Below are 23432 nucleotides of genomic sequence, written 5' to 3'. Positions count from 1 at the left end.
ACAATTCATTCAAGAACTGATGCTATGGTCTGACAATTAGAACGGCAGTACAGCTAAATTAAAAAAGGAGAAGAAAGAGAAAACCCAGAGTTTATTGCCATTAAAATGACTTGTATTTTAAACGTTATGAGCTACTGCTTTTCCATTACTCCAAATGAATATCTCGCCTTCTACAAGATGACTAACCAAAAAGCAGGCTACAATTTCCCCCAACTTTTATTAGTGTAAACATGATATCTGTTCTCGGCGGAGGAAAATAATCTACTTCTGTTGTACAAAGGGAATTGGGATGCATCAATACTCGGTAATGTTTTAAGAATGGTTGGCTCTTCTATTCACATCAAACCGCGGCAATTCATTTGCTGACCCGAACCAAAAATATCTGCATTTCAGACCAATGACCTCAGTTATCTTCTCCGATTTCTAACTTTTAAAGTAAGCACACTGCTAATTCATTCCTTTTCAAGTAAGCACATTGCTAATTCATTCGTCATCTCACTCATGTCCATTAACTTGGTTCTCCTCATTGCCTCCTTCATCCCCTCTACCCCCATAATTAACCCATGGCAACATGGATTCAAACAAGACAGCCAATGCATTGCGATTCGCAACATCCCGTGGAGCAGGGCCACCATCAAGTGGGTGGGCAATTTGTCCCCCATTTCGCTCAGGCTCCCTCATCCTTGGATCAACCATGAAGTTTTGCAAGTTCTCAGGTGGAAGTGTTGGAACTGTATCAGAAAAGTCTGAAACCAGCAAATGGCCGTACCTATAAAGAGAGAGAAATGTCAACTCAAACATGCATGATAAACATGATACCAATAGTTGAATAAACCTGGATGCAACGGATCTATCACATTCTGCAGACCCCTAAATTGACACTCAACCAGAAAATTGATTCCGTCATCCAAGGGACATGAGTTTTAATAACAATATATACCATCATTGCTTGTGACAAAACAACAATTAACAACAACAATAATTAACAGATACAAATAGGTGGTTGGAGCAGAATAGAGGAACTGAGTCCATAATTCAAAACACTTACTCATTTTTCTCAGACGAAAAGGCCTCTTTTCTCACACAAGCCCAATCCTTGGCATCACTGGTACTATGTTCTAGAGTTTCGATCACTTGTAGAGCACTGACACGAAGCAATTTTTGCAAGTCTGGAAGCCTCCATATGATATAACTTTTCTCTACATATATGTTAATCAGATGATCCAAGGATGCAGACCCTGTTTTCTCTGATCGAAAAAACACATGCTTTATTATATTTGTCCATGCCTGATCTTTCAAAGGTACCTTGGCCACTAACTTTTTAAGGACTGACGGGTGAAGCATTAAAGCCTGCTTCATCAAATCAGCTGAGTTAGACTTTGTAGCACAAGTATTGGCATCTTTTGAGGGTTCCTCTCGCTCAAGATAAAACCGGCAAATGGCAAGAGAGTATGAGAAATTTGGAAACAGCCATAAGGAGTTATCACTTTTATAGTCTTCAGAAAACCATTCCAACCATGCATACTCCTCAGCCCTCAAAGCAAAGTAATCAACACAGAACATGGCCCCCATTGGATCATCTAAATCCAATGAAAGCAACAGTTTGCAAACCTCAAGAGCAGAACGATGACATCCACGTCTGTCCAAGTTTTTCATGTGAGTGAAAAGTGTTGTAAACAGTGGCTTGTTCGTTTCATGGCAGATCTTCAACTGGCAATTTGCCTGCAAGGGGGAGAATGTGGGATGCCATGCACATTCCAAGGCATATAAACTCTTCGCAATAGAATCGGCTGACATTTGATTCTCACCCACAAATTTAAAATAGTCTGCCATTGTTACAAGTGAATCCAAGTGATAAGGGTGGTATAACAGAATGCTTGCTATGCCATTCAGATCATGAATAGCCTTGGCAGCTTCAAATGTCCTCTGCGCTTGATCAGAGGAAGATGAGTGAACATACCTGTGTCAATAAAACAATACAGAATCAGGACATGCAGGAGCAATGAAAATAAATATATTAGAATTTTTTACATGTGAACTAAACCATCAATAACTTCAATGATAGGCAGAGGTGCAATATTTCCTAAAAAACATGAGAAAAATGGTTGCAATCCATGTAAATGACAAATACATAGAAAAAAACCATATTCAGTAGCCCATATAGAAAATGAACACATCTAATGCAGAAGTAAGATGCTTTACACAGATTTCAGAATAAGTTCACAAACACAAATGATAATGCTCTGTCCGCAGCCAGACTGCAAAAGAAAAAACGCTAGGGCTGCTTGCAACTAGACTGTTGGTTAAAGTGTCTTAGAGATCACTGTACCTTTTCAAAGTCTGATCATGTGGGTTAAACTTTAAAGACATAATATCATCACTTCATCCCCCACTATGATCACTCCCCAGCCCAATAAAGAAAAAAATCCTAGCAATACACCAAAAGCATGTTTCTTGATAACCAAGATAAACCCATGACTAAAAATGAAAATTCCCAAAGTGAATGCTACCATTCACAAGAAAGTGTCCCCTAAAGGCAAACAAGAATAAAGAATATACATTCAGTAAGAGAGAATGAAGAAACTATCAGTAATGATTGGACATTATAGTATCGACAGATGCATAATCTGGGAAATATAGAAGTAAAGGAAGGACATTCTTCACCTAAAATGGTGGTATCCATCCTTAGTTTCCAAAAACTCCATGGATAAAGATCCATCCCACCGAGGCCAATGTTCTGATGGAGAGACTAAAATAGTCCTTCTAATATGATGGGCTCCACGTCTGCCCCCAATAACCTGTCTAGAACTGCTGGCTTGATTACTTTTCTCAAATGATTTCACCACCTTAGAACCAAAAATTCTCCTTAGCTCGTTCTCAGGATTCAAACATTTCAGATCCACTTGTAAGGCGGAAGGTGCACACTGTTTCACAAATTCTGCACGAAGTTTGGAAGTTTCTGGTTTGGTTTCGGAAGGGCAAGGTTGATGTCTTGAAGAATTAACATCCAAGGATAAAGTATCTAACATGTCCTCAAAAGGTTCTTTGACTTTATTTGTAACTGAAGACAAACCAGTTTTGCTTTTCTTTTTCTTCTTTTTCTTTGATTTCTGATTGGATGTTGAAATGGCACCAACCATGCTTTTCATCCCAGACAATTCTTGTTTGTGATTGTTTCCCACTACCATTTCATCATCAATTTCTGGCTCATTCTCCTGCAGCTGAAATCAAACATTAGCAACTGAAAGTAAATGGAAAGTAGATATTGCACCCTTTCCTTTCACAACCACCAGTAATCCTTGAGAACAAATGTAAAACGAGGAACAAAAATTTCACAAACAACTCTCCCAGATAAACTAGCAAATACACTGTTAGCATATCTTCCCAAAGTCAAATGTCCTTCAAGATTTCACATGAATGCATCGATATGCTTGATATTTAACCAAGTCTTCACACTCCAGAGCAATTTGGCCAGTGTACAAAAGTACAAGATGGGGAGTGTAAGATATCAGATAAAAAGATCAGTAAAAAAATACTGTAAATGATGCTATAAAAGCTGAACCAAGTGCTTAAGAAGACTGTAATAGTCCTTCATAAGCAGGCAAAAATACATAACCACAGGAAACCGCATGAAAGCTGAACCGAATGTAAAGAATGCTACAGAACTGAACTGATTGTTGTGGATTCTATGAAAACTGGATTGGATGTAAAGGATACCATGCAAACTAAACATATTGCAAAAGAAATGGGTCAACTGCATTGGACTTTCTGTAATGAAAAGGCATGAGCATCTTTTTTCAGTCTCAGTTTTTCTGCTAGCTACAAGGCTCATGGTTTATCAAAACATAGTGCCTCTGCGTGTTGCCCTACTACAGTTTATGCTTTAAAATCTCAAAAGAGACTCAATTTCATAAGAGATTAATCACAATTTTACAAAGGGGCAGGTTTTACACAACAATACATCATAGGAAGGTATTGGAAGCCCACGTTGAAACTTAAAAGGGAAAAATACATACATAAACAATAGGCAACATATATACTGGGCCACTTTTCCAAACACTGAATACCCATTATTAAGACATCATTAACAACATAAAAACAAGGATATAAACAACAAAGCAATAAAGATAGGCATGAAGCAATAGGTAACTTTCTAGTTTTGATCAGTTAAAATTGTTGTACAATAGCCGCTAGGATTGGTGAATAAAACCTGATCAACGTCATCATCATTGAGAAGGTCAAATAGGTTTATTGCAGGGCGAGTTCCCGGATAAGGAGATTCACCTTCTTCCTCCTCAGACTCATCATGATGCTGTTGCCGTTGTAGTTCTTGTTCTTTCAGGACTTTCTTCAACAACCTAACTGACATTCTGTCCAACTTTTTTTGCTTCTGAAAAATATCAGAGAATCTGATTGGATTTCCTGTGTTTCGGACCTGAAAGAACAATCTCCTGGAAGACAATAGGGATTGGGATTGTTCTCTTCCTCCTTGAGGCGTAATAATGGCGGTGGAGACGACAATACTGCTCGATTAGGAGTCTCTGGATCCTTGCCTAAAAATGGTCCGTTGGTTTTAGGCCTCAGCCCCAAGCATCTTCTCTTGTTCTATTTGGGCTCAGCATGGACCTGGACTATTCTTTTTCTTCACTTATTAGTATTTCGTAGACTCGCAGCATTAAGCCCAAAGTTGAGAAGCACTGAGAAAAAATATAATTAGTTTGAAATTGAAATAATAAATAACGATCATATCCATATAATTACCATAAACCCAGTGTTTGTATATATATATATATATATATATATAATTCCTAATGAAAATTACTTATTAGGCTTGGTTTTAGTGTGTGGAATAGGACATATGATTTCCCCCTCATTTTATGAGCATCAAGCCTCCCTTTAGCATTTCTTTTTAATAATAAAAATTTATTGAACTATTAATATTCTGCAATGCAAGTTTTATAATGTTGCAATATTACGAGAGTATATGTATCACATGAAGATATTAATTATTCATATATGATTAAAAAAATCACCGCACACAATTGATAAATGTTATGATTTTTATTTCATAATTATATCCAGGATGAAAATAAAATTGTATTTCATTTTCTTTTTTAAATGTATATTATAACGAAGATTGGGATGTTAAAATATATATTTATTTCATTATAATAGAGTTAAATATCGTATTTAGCTTCTACTGATAGTCTGATAAACAAGCAATACAATGCACGTGCCAGGAATTTTTTTTTTAATGAAAATTAGAGGATTATAACTGAATTTTGATAAATCATTTTTCCTTGAAACAATTTTCCTTTTTCTATGTAAAAAAAAAAGAATTAGAGAGACTTTGCATTGCATGGAATAGGTGCGTCATGTTTTAGGGCGGTGGATCGCATACCTTGAGTCCAACATAAACCCAAAAAATAAAAAAGGAAAAAGAAAAGGCTTCGCCTTGATAAGGTAATCAATCCATTACACTGCACCATATACAGAGCAAAGGCAAAACCCAATCCCCATCAAGTCTTTCTTTCTTTCCCTTCTCTCCCGCCTCTGCGCAGTTTAGCGACGCTATCAAGAGGTCAGTAGCCATCATACTCTCTCACTCTCTCTAATTCATTTGTTTTGACTTGCATTGCTTTCTTTTTATTATTAATCTCTAGGGTTTAGGGTTTATTCCACAAATTTGTTTCCTTTTTGTGTTCCTTAGCTGTTAGCGTTGAGAATAATTTCATCTTTTAATCGGGTTGTTGTGCTTCGTTTGTAGGCATCAATGGGGTCTATACTCCGTGACTGGCAAGGGTTCCACCAATTCCCTGCTGCCACACAGTCCAAACTTGTTGAATTGTTTGCCAAATTAAAGGAAGAGGTTCCATTTTTCAGTCTTTTAATACAAATTATTTGTTCAACTTCTTCATTAATTGTTTCAGTTTTCATAATTATTTATTGTCTTGGACTATATGTTTTTGCAGGGTGTTAATAAAATGACCATACTTGTTATGGGCAAAGGTGGAGTTGGGAAGTCCTCCACTGTCAATTCTCTTCTCGGAGAGCGAGTGGTCAATGTGAGCTCCTTCCAGGTAGCCAATTGCCTGTGATTTTGGCAGCTAGTGGTCTTTGCATGCTCTATATATTTGTATATCTTTGATAATAACAATGCTGGTGTTACAGTCAGAGGGATTCAGACCAGTCATGGTCTCACGTGACCGGGCTGGATTCACGTTGAACATCATTGACACCCCAGGCCTTGTGGAAGGTGGTTATGTCAACTACCAAGCTCTGGAGTTGATTAAACGGTTAGTATTACTAGAATCTTTTGTTTTGAGCTCACTTGGATTCCTACCAAATTATTACTTCTGTTGTCCCTTTTTTTTAACATTCCTGGATTAAAGATGTGGTGACCGTACATTGATTTCACTTTGGGTGTTGATGTGTCTGCTTATGTAGGTTCCTATTGAATAAGACTATAAATGTTTTGCTCTATGTTGATCGCTTGGATGCATATAGAGTGGATGACTTGGATAAGCAGATTATTAGTGCTATAACTGATAGTTTTGGAAAAGAAATATGGAACAAAAGTTTGCTTGTCCTCACTCATGCTCAGCTTTGCCCACCAGACGATCTCATTTATGATGTCTTTTGTGGTCGAAGATCAGAGGCTGTTTTGAAGACTATTCGGATGGGAGCACAGATTAGGAAACGAGATTTTGAGGTGCATGTTTTTCTTAATATGTCTATAAACTGACTTCTCTTGTTTTTGTTCTTTCTTTTCTTTTTGTTTTTTTAAATTTAGTGAGCAACAGCTTCTCATTGGCACTCCAGATATGCAACAATATGCTGACTTGTTTCCAACTGATAAGTGCATAATTTGCTGCATATCCATGTTGATAATCTGTTGCAAACTGCAACAAGCGGAGTGAGCTGTTTTTTTTTTCCATACACTATTTCTCCTAAAATAAATACATACCCTCTCCTGGAGACTCATATGCATGTATTCATGAGTGCGCATTAGACCATCTTACGCGAATGATCAATGCTATAGATGGAGCCACCATTTCATTTTCTTTGGCTGTCATTTTTTTTCAACATGGAAAAAAAAAAGGACATGCAATGTGATTAATTACTTAGCTGCTGAGTAAGTGGGAGATCTTATAACCTTCTAAGAAACTTTAGGTTCGTGATGCCATGGTTCAAGAGATTTCTACTTGCATTTGTTAGAAAATTAATGGAGAATCATACCTTCATTTTTCTATCCACTAAGATACTAAAAACTTATACCATTTGCAACTTTCTCTAGTTCAAATGTACATGTTTGGTTGTGGATAAATGCAAAGGAATGCTAAAGTTGGAGATTTGTTGTTTTGCTTCAGCCAATTCATTCTTTTTTATGCATTGCCAATTATTTACTGCTTCTAGCAACATGCACATCCACAAATGTGGTTTAGATACTTTAAATGAACAGTTATTATCAAAGGAATAAACAAAATATTAAAATAATCTTGAGGTTATTGAGTATGTTTTCAAAGTATCTTCCATTTTCAATTCTCATTAATATCGAACACATGAATTGTTTAGAAAATAATTTCAAGTTCTTTTTCCTCAACTATGACATCCATGTTCATTCTGGATGATGAGGATTATCATGGTAGGTGAAGTTGGTACATATTTCAGAGGACTGGATGGGGCTTTAGAGAAAGGAGGCTGTTAAATATTGATGCTAGTGCTCTTGATTGTGATGTTAAAGGAAAGGAGATGATATCTTTATCTTAAGCAGTAATCAACCTTAGTTCCTGTTGACAAAATTCGCAAGTGACTACATCTAAGTGGTTTCTTGATATGATTTAGCAAGAACACTTCTACTTCTTCTGGGGGAAGATAGAATCCGGGAAGCTAGAGCATTGGGGATATAGGCTTCCTAAGTAAGGATGATTACTAATAATTTCTCATATGTGATTACTTGGATGTTGTAGAATGTCTTATGCTGGTATACAAGGCGAGTTAATTCGGTAGCTTGAGGAAATCATGGGGAGTTCAAAATAAATTTTATATGGTGCTTTAAAAGCAAAGGAAGAGGTGAGGTTCCTAGGGAAATTGAGAATCTCAGATGAATACCAAGTTCACGACTAGTGGGAAGGAGAGTGGCATGATGGTGGCTTATGTAATGCAGTTAATTTAGCCCTTTCCCCCTTTGTTTCTGTATTGTCACTGTGGAAGTCAGTTGGAGCTCTTTGCCTTGACCACTAGAAAAAGGTAAAGCACGATAGTGCAGTCTGGGAGCACTTGCCAATCATCCCAATTTCTTGTATCCCTTTGAGCCAGATATGCCATGACTACCTGTTCCCTTTTATGCACAAAGCGATTCTCGACTTTCTTTCTTTCATTTTTACTCTGTCCAGATTTGTCTTCTTTAATTTCATCCCAATTGTCTATGGAGTTCCACTGCATCCTTCAAAAGCAATGCTTTAAAAATATTATCATGAGATATCCTGAGGGTGAAAAGTTTTTCCTTTTATTGCTTTGCATAGCTTTATCTGTTGAATTGTCAAAATATTTTCGAGTTTGAAACTTGGCATTTCAGAAGTTACAGTGGAGTTTGGGCAAATATTAAAGATTTGTGTTGGAAAGGAAAATTTTGATTCTGTATGATATTACTTCAAGAAAAAAAATACTTTTCTGTTTAGAAAATTAGATGCGCTGTTATTATCAGTGGGAAGGAAGACTTTGCCTTTTCAAATAATTTCCTCATCCTGGATCTGAAGTTTGTAAATGAAGATCATTTATGATGTCTGTAAGGAAAGGTCATGCTACTCAAGCTATAAAGTGTGCTTGAAATAGTGTGATGTTTTATGATCTCTATTTCAGAGTTCTGTGAATTGATTGGAAATTTCTTACTTCAAAAAATGTATTCTCCAGTGTTGGATGCATGAGATTGAGATATGCATATTTGGTGTCTAAGCAGCTAATTAACCTGGAAGTTGGAGAGGGTCTTACAGAAACTAAACTAATTTTGTGGTTCATGAGTGAACGGGATTCTTCATGGGATGAGAATAATGCCCTGGATTCATATTTGGAAATCTACTAGAGTGATGAAAATGCAGAACCATCTTCAACCTTTTTATTTCTTTTTCGAATTATCTTTGCTATAGTTTTGAGGAGGCGTTAGTAGAAACTAAATTAGCTCTTCAGTTCTTCATGGGATAATCAAAAAATGTATTTTCCAGTGTTGGATGCATGAGATTGAGGTATGCTCATTTGGTGTCTAAGCAGCTAATTAACTTGGAAGTTGGAGAGGGTATTACAGAAACCATACTAATTTTGTGGTTCATTATGCTTCATGGGATGAGAATGATGCCCTGGATTCATATTTGGAAATCGACTATAGTGAATGAAAATGCAGAACCACCATCTGCAACTTTTTTCTTTCTTTTTGAGAATTATCTTTGCTATAGTTTTGAGGAGGCGTTAATAGAAACTAAATTAGCTTTCCAGTTCTTTATGGGATATTGGTGTCTTGTAATTGTATTTAAAGATTGTATACAAAGATGTAAAATGCACATCCATCTCTATGGTATCTGTGAACAGGGAAGATAAATAATTTTTTTTGTTCTTAAATAATTTTTTTTGTTCTTAGTGTTCTGTTTATGTAATGAATCATTTGCTTGCTTTTGATGTGTCTAGGACTCTGCTATTCCAGTTGGTTTGGTTGAAAACAGTGGGAGATGCAACAAAAATGAGAATGATGAAAAGGTTTACCCTTTATGCTCTGAATTTTTGATAATTTATTCATTCATTTAAAAGGTTTGTTGAAATTCCTTATAATTTTGAGTTGCAGATTCTCCCAAATGGGGATGCTTGGATTCCGAGCTTGGTAAAAGAGATTGTTGGGGTTGCAACAAATGGGAAGAAATCTCTTTTAGTTGACGAGAAGTTGGTTAATGGATCCGAGTCAAATGACAGGGGAAAGATATTTATTCCTCTTATCTTGGGAGTCCAGGTAAAAATTTACCTAAATCAAGTATTCTATTTGTGGTAGAACTGGAGCATATGATCAATGTTATTCATTGCTGTTTTTTCATCTTGCAGTGGCTTCTTGTGAAATGGATTCAACGAGAAATAAAAAAAGATATTGTGAAAGGGGGCAAGTATATTTGAGTACTGTTAGGTTGCCCTCAAGTCAGGTGCAAGATCTTTTGTGGCTCTTTAATGGCCTCTTCTTCCTTCTTTCTCCACCTTGTTCTATTCATTTCCTTTTTATGTCCTTGCATCTTCACTATTTCTGAATATCTAGTCAATCTGTACCTGTGTGTTTGTGTTGTGCGTTCATTTTTTAGGGACAGAACATGAGTGAAAGGAGGCTTTTGCTCTTTAATTAAGTGTCTTCTTTTCCAGTTTTATGTATTTTTTCCCGCATTTTTTATTTGAATTTCATTCATGAATTTTTCCATTTAATTTGGTTCTTTTTAGTACTTAAAAATTTCCCTCTATCCTTTACACGCTTAGATGATAAAGTTTACCTGTGAGAGAGGTATTCGGGTGCCCTTTCTTTGCAAGTGGAGGTACCGAAGTTATTGCGCATCAGTTATATATCTTTCTTTATCTTTTGCTCATTTTGATTCCTTGCGGCGATGGTGCGGTGAGCACAAATGGGTTAGCATGGTCTCGGATGCTACTCTCTACCAACCTCTACATGCTAGGAGAGTCCGATTTCGCCGACCTATGCAGGGCTAAGACTAAAACTACCTCTTTAAATGTGGTCCCTGCAGTTTGCTTTAAGTTCTATTAAAATGTTTTTAGCAATTTCTACTGGGTGTGACGTTGTGATTATGTTTATTTCACTCCCGGCGTGTCAACCAGCAGTTAAAGCTGTTTGCCATCTTTCTGCGGAGATTGCGGGTATTTGCAAGAACTGATGGATGGAGGCGGAACCAAAGGATCGGAAGTGGGGGACCAGAGCAGGGAAGGTTTTTATGCAATGGATGCCATCATTAAAGCATACCACCATAGCCTGTAAACATCATTAAAGACATCACAATCATAGTAAACATCTCATAATTATATATATTATGTTTCTCATGAATTTGCATTGCACGCCTCGCAATCATTGCTGGCTTCTTAATCGGTCAAAAACGAGTCAAAATATACACTCCCGGTCACCTTTTTGGATTCTCACCATTGCTGAAGGTCTGATTATGTTGCAGTTTTTCGGTGTGCTTGATGCCCCTTGGCAATCGGTGATTTGGTGTCAAGCGTGCTGGAAGGGCGACAGGCGCAGTTGTCTTGTGGTTGGATTAGCTGGGACTTTTATCATGTTACGGTTCATGGGTAATGCCAGGCATGCAATCGACAGTCTGCACCATTACATGATCCATTAAATCAGATCCTCTCCTAAAAAGATGAGCAACTCTTGCCCTGTGTTTGACATGGGAACAAGTCCAAAATGTCTACTGTCCTAACCTCATACTGAAGTGGTTATTTCAAAGGATAAATGGGCAATTTTAATAGTAAACAACAGATGGCAATCTTTTTTTATTCTCTTTGTTCACCAAAATGGCTGTAGAATTTACACAATCTTTACCACGAGGTCCATTCCAACCTCCAAGGGTCCCAATTCCCGGATAAAATATTGAAAGGCGCTCCCATTAGGTCCTTCATCGGAGATGGCCAGCCAATTTTATAATGTGGAACCACCTTTTCTTACCCCTTATGACAAATTAGCGGCTTTAACTCCCAACTTAAATTAAGTTTATCATTAAAAACTTGCATCACTTTTATGCTGAAAAATTAGGCCAAAGTCGGAACCCAGATAGGAATGGTAATGGAGTATCCACGTACTGAGTTTCTCTCATATCCTTGCATATTTCATTAGGTTATGGGGTTTTGGATATGCATGTATATATGTCATCTAGATATTACTTGTTACTTATTTTAAAATAAAATAATAATTTATATACTTGAAGTGTGTGTGTATATATCAAATTAATTTTGAATCAGATTTAATATTTATAATATATTCATATATAAACATCCACTTCAATTAATTCGAATCGATATAGATTAAATTATGATGAAAATGTCATTAGTGTTAACAAAAATTCTAACTAATAACTAAAATATTATTTGGGAGTGTGGATTGTATTTTTTAAAATTTTTAATTTTTTTTAAAAGACTTCAAATTAATGTTTATTATTATTATTATTATTATTATTATTATTATGTGTTAATAACAAATATAAATAAAATTATTTCAAAATATTTTAAAATAAAAATATTTTAAAAAAGCATTTATAGAACTATCTTAAACACGATACAAATTCTCATCGTAATATGCATCCAATTGGCAACAGGCATTTAACAGAAGCTAGGGCATAATCATGATTAACAGCCACCAGTGCTTGATTGAGTGTGGGAAACCACAGCCACCACCATGCATAAAAGAGAATCAAATCTGGTATCATAAATAGAAATAGTAATCTAAAAAACACCATGCCATGCTAGCTAGCTAGCACACTTTTCCTCCTGGAACCTTTCGGAACAATTAGCTATAAATTTAGGCCTCCTGTGTTGCATAGGTAGGTATCCAGAGCAGAGCATAAAACACATCATGGGCACTGCTAGTAATTTGAAGCACGCAGCTGTTTCTTTCTTGGTTCCACTTCCTTCAATTCTCTTCTATCTCTACTTCATTAACCATTACAAAACAAGCACCGTAGATGGCACTACACTCTCTCCTTTCTGGTCATGGTGCGTCGACCACCCTCTTCTATTGGTCAACGCCCTCTTCTTCTTCAATGTCAATGTTCTCTTCTGGATCATTAGTCAAATCCAAAAGAGCCACTGGGTATGCTACTGTATTATTAGTTTTACATTTTCCAATCAAGTTTTGTTTCCTTCTGTTTTCTTGGATTCGTTTATTGAATTTTGTTTTGTGGGTGCTGCAGATGATAGATTTGTATTGGACTGTGATACCAATGTTGCTCGTTTATTACTATGCAACATACCCTTTGGCCCAATACAACTTGTGGAGGTCGAGAATTGTGATAGCATTGACATGGATTTGGAGTTTGAGACTTACTCACAACTACTTTAGGCGGGAAAAGTGGCAATGGGGTGTCAGAGAGGATTGGAGGTTCACTGATATGCGTGAACAGTATGGCAAGCATTGGTGGTGGATTTCCTTCTTTTCTGTCTATGCTTCTCAGCAGGTAATGTATGATTGTATCTTTGCTTATTTGTATTGATAATTTGGTTCTTAATTGAGGATAATTGACTGATCTGGATTTGGTTAAAACTGCTTGACGAATTGCCACAATGAGATTTTACTTGCTGGAAGCTTTTCAAAGTATTTTGGCTTTACTTGTTATGTTGATGTCTTGTTGTTTAGTCTGCCATGAATTGTTGCAGAAAGTTGAAATTTCTCAGCCACAAGCTCTTTAATGGCGATTCTTTTCTTATTTGGTGATCTCTAATATTGCAGATGTTTCTGGTTGGTATATGTCTCCCATTCTATATTGTTCACTCAGTTGATAAGCCATTGGATGTCTGGGATTTTGTTGCTGTCGCTGTATGCTTGTGTGGAATTGTGATTGCATACTTTGCTGATACGCAACTTCATGAATTTGTGACAAGAAACGAAAAATTAAAAGAGCTTGGAAAACCAACGGTGCCAAATCTTGATAGGGGCTTGTGGGGTTACTCACGGCATCCAAATTATTTTGGGGAGCAGCTGTGGTGGTGGGGACTGGTGATATTTGCATGGAACCTGGGACATGGATGGGCTTTCGCTGGGGCCTTTGTTAATAGTATGTGCTTGGCATATGTTACTGTGCTTGTAGAACAGCGGATGCTGAAACAGGAGTACAGAGCTGAAGCATACAGGCTTTATCAGAAGACAACTTCAGTGTGGATCCCTTGGTTCAGGTCATCTGCTTTTGCTAGAAAAGATAAGGACACTTGAACTGATACAAGTCCCAGTGCCCAGCTTCTGTAGTTCTTTATAATCTGTTGTTCTTCAGTAATTGTTCATGTTCTCTGTTGTTGATTTCAAATTGTCTGTGTGTAGCTAATAGATCACTGTATGGAAATGTATAAATTATCGTTGCATTTTCTTTGAAGTTCGCCATGTTATCTGAAATTTTGAGCGTATGCTGAATGTTGAGTTCTGGATTTCCCATGCTACCCGTTTTGTCATTATGTTCCTTCTCGCAAAAAATTGAACACAGTAGTTTGTTGTATGACGTGAATGGTGAAGCAAAATTTGGCTGCAATGCCATTGCAGCTCTTAAATGTATTGGGCAGAAATCTAGCTTTATTACAGTGGTGTCTCAACTGAAAATGAATACTGGGCTGCTCAGAATTTTTTTCCTCCCGAGGGCTGTGTTGGTGCAGAACACCTTCGCCACCGTCACATCTGAGCTGTTAAGTTTGTTAACAATGTCTCAAGTGTCTACTGTCTTAACTTATGTTGGATGTTCTTCTAGCGTCATTGTGAAGCTTGGCCATTAGGTGCTTTTGGTTCTTCCGTTAAGTTATGAAACACATTGTATCAAAAATAATAAGAGTAAGCGGATACTCTCTATAGAGCCGTTAAGGAGAATGCCATTGCTTGCCAGTATGCACAAGCATTCCTCATGAGAGGGAAGAAGAAGAAACTAGAGCTAACATGAATGTCATATTGTTAGCTCCCTGTGCAAGTTTTTTCCTGGTCTTTAGCCCGGTCAGAAGAGCTGCTTGCTCCTCAACATACCCCAATGAAGCCACTAGCACTATTCCTACAACCAGAAATACCAAGCAGCTCTTTCATTAGCATTCCATAAAAATCTTTCTGCTTCTAGCTTAGGGGGCTATCCTTAAAGATCATACGTTAGGAACCAGCAAAGTTTCTGGATGATTTCTGTGGATGTGGTTTTGTAGGTCATGTATTAAACATTAGAAGAGTTCCTGATTTTACAACAGGAGATGGTTTAACCTTTGAATCCTGGGACGTAGGGATTCTGCTACAATGAACTTCGTATAGGATTAACAGAAAGGTGATAATTGCATACCATTTTAGTTGATAGGATAAAAAGCTGTATTCCATGAACCTGTCAACAAGAGGAGGAGTGGATGTCTCACTCAGCAGACATTAAATTTAGGGTTTCCAAAGAAATTATGATATAGAATAGAAGGCCAGATAAATTTTGAAACTATGACAATGAACAGATCACATCGTATGTAAAAGGGAATGTTTTATAGATCAACTCATGAATTTGTTTCAGTGGACTGGAATTGTGTTATATTGGAACCCATAGGGGTTAGATGATTCAGAAAGCTTGCTGGTGCTTAACCTTATCAATTGTGAGCTCATCACTGCTGGTTCCGACAATTTGATGGAAGAATGGCTGAACAGAAGTAGATGGCTTCAAGTTGAGATATAACGAGTTTTGGATCCATTAGAAGGTATGGATCAGGTATTGTCATTTACGAACAGGTTATTGCTCTTGGCCTATATATTCTATATATTCTGTTTTTTTAAGGATTACATGTTGAAATATTGTCATTTACTTCTAGAGCTTTCATGATTTTTTTTGTTGCTTTATTCTAACATGCCATTACTCGTGGAGAGTAGCTTTCAGACTTCTTAAACAAGGTGCTGTTGCTCTAAGTGTAGTCTGTTCGGTACTGTGTGAGACTCGCATTATTATGGCGACATATACTGGTACCAGGTGTGGCCTGAGTTTGAATGCTTTGTGAGAAGATGATGAAGCGCTTGAGCCGTGTCAAACCTTGCAAAAATTGTGGTCCCCTCAATTAAAACTCGTGAACCTACCACGTACATTTTGAGCCAGTGAACCTATCATGTACCTCATTAATAAAACTAACATGCAGCATCGGAACACAACAGGGCAGAGGTTTGGATGGCGATGGTCCTGATGGATGAATCTCTATAATGCTGTAACGCGAGGATGGGTGATGGACAACGAGCACAATTTTGAACCTGGGTATTGCTTCACGGTGTGCTGAGTCCCTTTGAAGATTAGATTTCTATATCGAAACTGACAGGATTGTGGTTCTTCAATAGTAATGGCGGTCATCCTTCCAATGAGATATCGTATCCTTGTACATTTTATGGCATAAAAAAGTATTGCTGCAGGAGCAAAGAAATGCTATACGATGTCTTGGGGTAGAAATCCCCATGCTATCTTATCCGCCCATGAAACTTCGGGGCTAAATCATACCAAACCATAAGACATTCGACCTCCAGCCCTAGCCAACCAGCTATCTGCTTCCTCTTAAATGTTCTTGAGCGCGACATTCAATTGTGCATTGCAGACACTTGATTTTATAAAGGGAGATATCAAACATTACTTTGCTGTTTTTCCTCTTTTCTGGTTAGTTCTGTCTATCGATTGCCATCTCTGTGAAGCATTCTAGTTCCAAAACTATTTTGGATAAGGTCTGGTCGTGTTACTCGAAGGCTGCCACCAATGCTATTCGCATACTCATCACATGTCACTGGATGAATAAACAGAGATAGAGAAAAAGGTAGAAATTTATTTGATTAAAAGGATATTCCTTCTCTTGCATCACTTGCATTGAAGATAATTTTTCTTTTTTTTTTAAATTCTTCTTATTTTTAATGTTAACATATTAAGATAAATTTTTTTTCTTATTTTTAATGTTAACATATTAAGAATTTCTTAAAAATATTATTAAAATCACTAAGAAAATATTAATTTAATGTTTCTTAAAATAATTGTAATTTTAAAAAGAATATAAAAATAAAAGAATGTATTCGGCATGTATCTCTCTCTTGGCACTTTTTGTCGCGGTTTCTCATTAATCGCTGAAAGCATTGTGACAAACAACCTTGGAATGCAGTATTTACTTCCCTTTGCGCCGTATCTCTATAACAAAAGGTTTCATTTTCGTCTCCTTTGTCCCGGTTTTAACAGCATCATCATCCTTCCACAAAAAAACTCCAAGCCCTCTATAAAAACAACAGATTGCTTCAGCATCTAATGATTTTCTGAACATTAATTACGATTTCAGATATAAATTAATTTCTTAATTGACATTTCCCAAATGGATTTTTAATAATCACTTGATACTTCTAAAAAAATTGTTTGGGTCAACTCATCTCTTTTATTATTATTATTATTATGAATAATAATAATTTACGTGGATGTCTGGGCTAACTTACGCGCATCACGACTAATCTTATGACCCACTAAACACCCTGCAAACTCAGTAAACATGTAAAATACCGCGGTAGTAATAAGCGTGCACACGAGAACTCGAACCCAAGTGCAGTGTGGATGTCTGGGCTAATTTACGCGCATCACGACTAATCTTATGATCCACTAAACACCCTACAAACTCAGTAAACATGTAAAGTACCGCGGTAGTAATAAGCTTACACACGAGAACTCGAACCCAAGTGCAGTGGAAGGAGACAAGCCCCTTCCACCACTAGACCATGACCCTCAGTGCATGTTATTATTAGTATTGATGGAGGATGTCAACTAGTTTCTTTTTTTCTTTTTCTTTTTTGTCATTTTCACTTTTTTTTTTATCTTTAATCTCTATCATTTTTTTTAATTTTTTCATTATTATAGTATTAAACAAATACCTTAATATTTGTTTTATATTTAATTTTATAAGTATTTATTTTGTTATCATAGAGTTTATTATTCAAGTTATAAATTTGACAGTTAAACTATTAAAAAAAGATCAATTTAATATGTAATTTTTTAATATTAAAAAAGTTATTTTAAGTTATTTTTTTAAAATTCATGCCATGATTTAATGGCCATCTAGATTGCTTCAATATTTATCAAGTCAATTGACTCATGTTATAAAAGCTTTTTTATGATATAATTTTAAATTTTCATCAAGTAATGATTCGAATGATAAAATTTTAATAATGATTTATTTAAATGAGTTTAATAATAATATCAGATAATTTTTTTATAAAATAAATATTTTTTTTTACATTTAATTTTTTCATTCAAGTCACAAAATAACACAATCTCGTAAACTAGTGACAAACATGTGATTTTAGTTGCATTTAGGGGACAAAGGCCAAATACATTAAAATAAGAGGCATTAGTCATTTACTATGGCAAGAGAGCTTTCACTGTATTCACAGAATGAAAGTTTTTTTTTTTTTTCCTTGTCCTTGAATTTTTTTTGGTCCTGGAATTAATTTTTGTGATTTATTTTTATGATTGTGTTTGAGAACCTTGCAATGTCGGGGAATGTTTTATTATTTGGTTGATGTTCTGACAAAATCAAATTCAATCTTATTGATTTTAATAAAGATTTGGAGATTATGGATCCGAAATTGAAGATAAAACAGATGTTTAGTCTCTTTTATTTGTTACTCAAACTTTTTTATTTAAGTCCTTTCAATTCTTTTGGTGCTCAATTACGGATCCACTTCAATTTTCCAAGTACAAAACACAGGAAAGGGAAGACAAACATGAAGTTGGTGGTTCAGCTCTGATGGGCAAAATCCGTTGCACTGACAATATCACATGAACTTGAAGGCTCTATCTCTTCACTCTTGATTTTCGTGCTGGAAATATTTACTTTTCGAATCAGATTTAAAACAGACCATTTATACCTGAACTAGTATACCCACAGGAAACTGCGCGATATCCTTTAGAATTCAAAAACTGGATGCTGATGCGAGGGAGGAGACCGTTTACCGGCAGGATAAGCCTCCAAGGGTCTTTAACGTTATACCAACAACAACACTATATGACTCATAGTATTTTTTACACCACAAACGCAAAAGCTAAAGCTAAACAAACGGATTAGCTTTGTTTGTCTTGATTGCGATTCTGACTTGCGCACATCAACTCTAGGCTATAAGCCAAACTAGGCTCACGCTCTGTATTTAGCAGCAAGTAACTGCAAAAGGGCATCGGAGTTTGCAATCCTGATTGAGGAGAGAACAACAATGGCGAAGAAGAACAAACCATGTCTTTCCCTTTCTCACTTTGTAGGGGTACTGGTTTTTTCTCTCCTCTTCGTTCCAAAATCCGTTTTGGGTGTGAAACAAGAGCTACGTTTTGGAAAAAAAGGTGAGTTCAAAATACTGCAAGTGGCAGATATGCACTTTGCAGATGGCACGACCACGCCCTGCCTTGACGTGTTACCAAATCAAATGCCTTCTTGCTCTGACCTAAACACTACTGCCTTCGTTGAGCGCATGATTCAAGCTGAGAAACCCGATATTATTGTTTTCACTGGTACACTTCCATCTGCACCCAGTAACTTTCTTTTTTTTTGGTTCCAAATTTATGTTACTGGTTCTGATTCCTTTTGTCTATGTATGATTTTATTTTGAAATTTGGAGAAAACCCAGTTGTCAATTTGTTTACCTTAGCAAGTTTCCTAATTTGCTAACAGAATATGGCATTTAGTGGCTAAGCTTTAACAAGTATGTTCCTTTCACAATCTAAGCTAATGGAAGTATTATTTGCACTGTGGCCACTAGGGGATAACATCTTTGGCTTTGATGCCACCGATGCTGCAAAATCCCTGAATGCTGCCTTTTGGCCAGCAATTGCATCGAACATCCCATGGGCTGCTGTTTTGGGGAACCATGATCAAGATTCTACTTTGTCAAGGGAAGGAGTCATGAAACATGTTGTTGGCCTTAAGAATACTCTCTCTCAAGTCAACCCTGCTAAGGCTCACATCATTGATGGTTTTGGGAACTATAACCTGGAGATTGGCGGGGTTAAAGGTTCATGTTTTGAAAACAAATCAGCTCTTAATCTTTATTTTCTTGATAGCGGAGACTATTCCACAGTTCCGGCAATCCCTGGCTATGGTTGGATCAAGCCCTCTCAGCAGCTTTGGTTCCAACGCACTTCTGCAAAGCTTCGGGTAATAATTACCAATATTTTTTACAGTCGAAGTAATCACTAGGTCATTCTATGAGCTACTTTTATCATTTATTAGTAAGAAGAACCACTACTTTGTCTACACACAAATAGAATAGACATTACGCAGATAGTTTTAACTTGAAATGAGTGCAATAGCTTAATTGTGTTCTCTTGAATAGCTATTTTTCCCTTTTCTCTTCAGAGAGCCTACGTGGGACAGCCAGAGGCACAAAAAGGACCTGCGCCTGGGCTGGTGTACTTTCACATCCCATTGCCTGAATTTGCAAGTTTTGATTCATCAAACGTCACAGGGGTGAGACAACAAGGCATTAGCTCTGCTTCTGTGAACTCGGGCTTCTTCACAACCATGGTAGAAGCTGGGGATGTGAAAGCTGTTTTCATCGGACATGATCATCTCAATGACTTCTGTGGTAAGCTTACTGGTATACAACTTTGTTATGCTGGGGGTTTTGGATACCATGCCTATGGGAAGGCAGGGTGGTCAAGGAGAGCGAGGGTGGTGTTGGCATCTTTGGAAAAGACAGAGCAAGGAGGTTGGGGAGTTGTTAAGTCTGTCAAAACATGGAAGCGCCTTGATGATGAACACCTTACTGCTGTAGATGGTCAGGTCCTTTGGAGCAAGAGTCGTGCAGGTAAGTTCTTACTTAGCAACCCTTAATTAATCACTTGCACATGTTGAAACTGTATAAGACAGACAAACGGATAGTGTCTCTCAAGGACATCGTTGTGGAGCATGACACCAATAACTATTAGGAAATGAAAAATACTGGAAACAGAAATTGCAGCTTTGGTCTTTGTATGTTAGCATATTGGTGCCTTGTGCTTTCTTGCTTGTGTTCTGGCAAAGAATATTAGCCAGTTTATTTACTTAGAGATCAATGACTTGTACTGCTGGCCGATACTAATTTGTGTTCATCTTTTTATTGAAAAGCTCTTCATTCACTTGCCCGTTTTCAATTGATATTAATTAGTTTCATCTCCTTATCCTTGAATTGTCATATTGCACTGTGCGGTTAATCGTCACTACCATGATCTACATGCTCATCAATATAGAAAATTTAGCATAGTTAGATATGACCATGATCTACATTCTCATCAATATAAAATCTCTAGAATAAGAAAAGATATAATGACATCCATTGAAAGTTCAGGCTGCAATTACCTGTCTACATTACATAATCCATTTCCTGCAATGAATCGTACAACTGTTTCTTTTGTTCCAGATGTTTCGTAGTTTAGCAACAAATTAGACAAGACATTGGCAACGCCTGTGGTGCTAGGTTGTTCACTTTTGCTTTATGTTGCGAAAAAAACCATGCTTCATTGTCTTTATGGCCTTTCACTTGATTATGAAAAGGTATATCCCTGTAACAAGGTTCCCCCCTGTCTATCTCCTTCCTTACCAAAGTGAGGTACCTTTTCACCAGTTATGGAACTTCCTTCGACATCAGTTGCTTGTGTTTCTCAGGTGTCAGTAACTGTTGCACATGTTCTGATTGGGTAGGAGCTGGTGCATTCCTGTTTTCTGTTTCATGTCTTCCCTTCTTTGTTTACTGTTTTTTCATTTGCTTGAACAGGAGTACGTCGAAAGAAACAGGTTGGTGATGCTGAGTGATGAGCACATGAGATGGCTTACCGCGAGGAATTAAGTTTTGAATCAATTTAAGTGGGAATGTTTCACATATTTTGTAACGTTAGTCATAGATTTTGATATACATGTTCTTTAAGTAAATGAAAAAAGTAAAGGTAATTACATAAGGCAATAAATGGATAATCATGCTTGAGGAAGGTTCAGGAATTTGATCATAAAATGTAATATTTAATGGTCTCTGGAAATATGATTACTCGATACGATAACGGATGGCCTGTATCTTGCACACTGAGATGTTGTGTGCAATTGCATCTGGCATGTTGTGATCCAAGCTGTATCTCGAGTCAGTATGGTTGATTACACCAAACAACATATGGTGTCCTGGAGTCAACTTATTAATCGAAATGTAATGAGCATCTTGCATTTGGTTCTTGACAAACAAAATAACGTATGCTGCTGGAAACAAATAAGAATCTGGGAATCAAAGGATCATGGAGCTTCTGGATTGTTTCTTAATTACTGATGTGGGAATTTTTTCAATGCCTATGACTGAAAACGAAATTGAAGGTATCACGACAGGGATGGCTGAAATTCTGTCATCCTGCTCAAACAGGCAGTCACGCAGAGGTGCAATATTCAGTCCTTTTTTTGCGATATCCAATCATAAATGATGAGAATATGTCAAGGTTTTTTCTAGAATGTATTAAAAATGCTATAGAAAATGTTATGAATTATGTGAAAATTGTCAAGGAAAAGATATCAAAAGACTAAATGTCTTCGATGGAGAAGCCACCTTAGCGATACATGCAACTCTATCATATAAAGATGAAGGTAAAAGATTACAAAGCCGCTGTTACAGGGTGATTTTTTAAAAAACAAAAAGCGTAGCAGCCAAAAATAGTTTTCAAAATAGCATATCCCAAACCCCTATTTGTAAAATTAACACGGTTTGACTGGACACACGATTTAACTTGCGCCACCCATAGGGATGCAGGTCCAACCTGCGCCACTTCACGGCCATGTAGGTTCCACCTGAGCGACATCAACATTAAAGTAACCATTGAATATTTTTAGCCTTTAACTATCTCCTAAAAAAACCTAATAAACTTAACAAGTTTAACTTAACACAATTCACGATCCTGCAACTTGTAATTCAATTTTATTTCCAAGTCAATTCATAATTAAACAGTTATAATTTAACTACATCTAAATTATTTATTAAATATTATAAAAAAACTAATACATATCAATTTATTATATCTCAGTGTACAGGACTTGTAACACATTGTATTACATATTGTGCTACTTTGACCAATAAGGGGAACATGCATCTCTATGAGGGGCGCAGGTTGAGGGTGACGGGGGAGGAAGAGGAGGAAGAAAGAAATAAGAGGGAAGAGAAAGAAAAGGATCCTCTTTAATTTTAAATCGAGAAGTGGCGCACGTTGAACTGGCGTCGTCTCTATGAGCGGTGTAGGTTCAACCCGCGTATCTCAAAAGTGATGCAAGTTGAACTCATACGATTTGAAGATGAGCTATTTTTTCAAATGTTTCTTTTTTATTTTTTTTTTTAAAACTTTACAAGGAGCTGTTATGGGATAATGAAGACATTAGTATTGAGATCTTGGGAAGGTGCAGTGCCATCCACAGAATGACAATGCAAACTCGTGTTTTCGCAGGAATTATGGTGGTGGCGGGGGAAGGAAGAAATGAACAGGCCAAGGATAAAAAATTATTTGAAACAAATAAACTTGTCTGCCAAGGAATGATATAATGTCAACTGTTTCGAAAAAGAAATCATCAACAAACTTTCTGGGTTTGAATGCAGACACGATTTCCATTGTGAATCCGGTTTGGATTATTGATGAGTGGATGACTATGCTTCGGGCATGGAGTTCTAAAGTTAAGTATTACCTGAGCAATTAAATGGAAGAAATATCCAT

General features: G+C 36.7%; 4 protein-coding genes across 8 annotated transcripts; 3 read left to right on the top strand and 1 right to left on the bottom strand.

Annotated features, from left to right (window-relative positions):
* Window positions 1–72: 72 nt before the first annotated feature.
* On the bottom strand, window positions 73–4552 carry LOC105136242 (transcription factor 25-like). Of its 4 annotated transcripts, none has more exons than XM_011041512.1 (5): window positions 4211–4552; window positions 2665–3221; window positions 1049–1960; window positions 476–769; window positions 73–444 (listed from the first exon to the last, which is right to left on the bottom strand). In XM_011041512.1, exons 1-4 carry the CDS (start codon window positions 4367–4369, stop codon window positions 496–498), a joined length of 1902 nt encoding a protein of 633 aa, XP_011039814.1. In that variant the 5' UTR covers window positions 4370–4552; the 3' UTR covers window positions 73–444; window positions 476–495. The 4 variants fall into 4 exon arrangements, with proteins under 4 accessions (XP_011039814.1, XP_011039822.1, XP_011039805.1 ...); XM_011041520.1 differs by having other exon boundaries at window positions 487–769; XM_011041503.1 differs by having other exon boundaries at window positions 73–769.
* Window positions 4553–5440: 888 nt separating this feature from the next.
* TOC33 (translocon at the outer envelope membrane of chloroplasts 33) lies at window positions 5441–10436 on the top strand. Its single transcript, XM_011041470.1, has 8 exons — window positions 5441–5581; window positions 5768–5869; window positions 5973–6080; window positions 6172–6296; window positions 6448–6712; window positions 9679–9747; window positions 9833–9994; window positions 10084–10436. Exons 2-8 carry the CDS (start codon window positions 5774–5776, stop codon window positions 10150–10152), a joined length of 894 nt encoding a protein of 297 aa, XP_011039772.1. The 5' UTR covers window positions 5441–5581; window positions 5768–5773; the 3' UTR covers window positions 10153–10436.
* Window positions 10437–12407: 1971 nt separating this feature from the next.
* Window positions 12408–14170, top strand: LOC105136213 (3-oxo-5-alpha-steroid 4-dehydrogenase (DUF1295)). The gene is made up of 3 exons (XM_011041457.1): window positions 12408–12838; window positions 12939–13202; window positions 13475–14170. The coding sequence occupies exons 1-3, from the start codon at window positions 12602–12604 to the stop codon at window positions 13952–13954; spliced, it is 981 nt and encodes a 326-aa protein (XP_011039759.1). The 5' UTR covers window positions 12408–12601; the 3' UTR covers window positions 13955–14170.
* A 4603-nt stretch (window positions 14171–18773) lies between these two features.
* LOC105136197 (probable inactive purple acid phosphatase 29) lies at window positions 18774–21820 on the top strand. 2 transcript variants are annotated; one of them, XM_011041444.1, is made up of 5 exons: window positions 18774–19235; window positions 19484–19878; window positions 20080–20530; window positions 21122–21178; window positions 21476–21820. In XM_011041444.1, the coding sequence occupies exons 1-4, from the start codon at window positions 18944–18946 to the stop codon at window positions 21130–21132; spliced, it is 1149 nt and encodes a 382-aa protein (XP_011039746.1). In that variant the 5' UTR covers window positions 18774–18943; the 3' UTR covers window positions 21133–21178; window positions 21476–21820. The 2 variants fall into 2 exon arrangements, with proteins under 2 accessions (XP_011039746.1, XP_011039740.1); XM_011041438.1 differs by lacking the exon at window positions 21122–21178.
* Window positions 21821–23432: the final 1612 nt, after the last annotated feature.

This window comes from Populus euphratica, unplaced genomic scaffold, assembly GCF_000495115.2.
Source record: "Populus euphratica unplaced genomic scaffold, PopEup_1.0 scaffold2.1, whole genome shotgun sequence".
NCBI classification, from domain to species: Eukaryota; Viridiplantae; Streptophyta; class Magnoliopsida; order Malpighiales; family Salicaceae; genus Populus; species Populus euphratica.
Note: the sequence above shows the minus strand (reverse complement) of the source record. Positions and strands in the feature narration are given on the sequence as shown.

What these genes read in the sequence shown, in the direction of transcription:
- TOC33 (XM_011041470.1), top strand. Translation starts at nt 5,774, where the DNA reads ATGGGGTCTATACTCCGTGACTGGCAAGGGTTCCACCAATTCCCTGCT. An exon ending in TCAATGTGAGCTCCTTCCAG is followed by an intron (nt 6,081 to 6,171) that starts GTAGCCAATTGC and finishes CTGGTGTTACAG; the next exon opens with TCAGAGGGATTCAGACCAGT. An exon ending in GCTCTGGAGTTGATTAAACG is followed by an intron (nt 6,297 to 6,447) that starts GTTAGTATTACT and finishes CTGCTTATGTAG; the next exon opens with GTTCCTATTGAATAAGACTA.
- LOC105136242 (XM_011041503.1), bottom strand. Translation starts at nt 4,369, where the DNA reads ATGTCAGTTAGGTTGTTGAAGAAAGTCCTGAAAGAACAAGAACTACAA. An exon ending in ATGATGATGACGTTGATCAG is followed by an intron (nt 3,222 to 4,210) that starts GTTTTATTCACC and finishes GTTTGATTTCAG; the next exon opens with CTGCAGGAGAATGAGCCAGA. An exon ending in TTTTCGTCTGAGAAAAATGA is followed by an intron (nt 770 to 1,048) that starts GTAAGTGTTTTG and finishes CTCTCTTTATAG; the next exon opens with GTACGGCCATTTGCTGGTTT.
- LOC105136197 (XM_011041438.1), top strand. Translation starts at nt 18,944, where the DNA reads ATGGCGAAGAAGAACAAACCATGTCTTTCCCTTTCTCACTTTGTAGGG. An exon ending in GCACTTCTGCAAAGCTTCGG is followed by an intron (nt 19,879 to 20,079) that starts GTAATAATTACC and finishes TTTTCTCTTCAG; the next exon opens with AGAGCCTACGTGGGACAGCC. An exon ending in TTGGAGCAAGAGTCGTGCAG is followed by an intron (nt 20,531 to 21,475) that starts GTAAGTTCTTAC and finishes TTGCTTGAACAG; the next exon opens with GAGTACGTCGAAAGAAACAG.
- LOC105136213 (XM_011041457.1), top strand. Translation starts at nt 12,602, where the DNA reads ATGGGCACTGCTAGTAATTTGAAGCACGCAGCTGTTTCTTTCTTGGTT. An exon ending in AAATCCAAAAGAGCCACTGG is followed by an intron (nt 12,839 to 12,938) that starts GTATGCTACTGT and finishes TGGGTGCTGCAG; the next exon opens with ATGATAGATTTGTATTGGAC. An exon ending in CTGTCTATGCTTCTCAGCAG is followed by an intron (nt 13,203 to 13,474) that starts GTAATGTATGAT and finishes CTAATATTGCAG; the next exon opens with ATGTTTCTGGTTGGTATATG.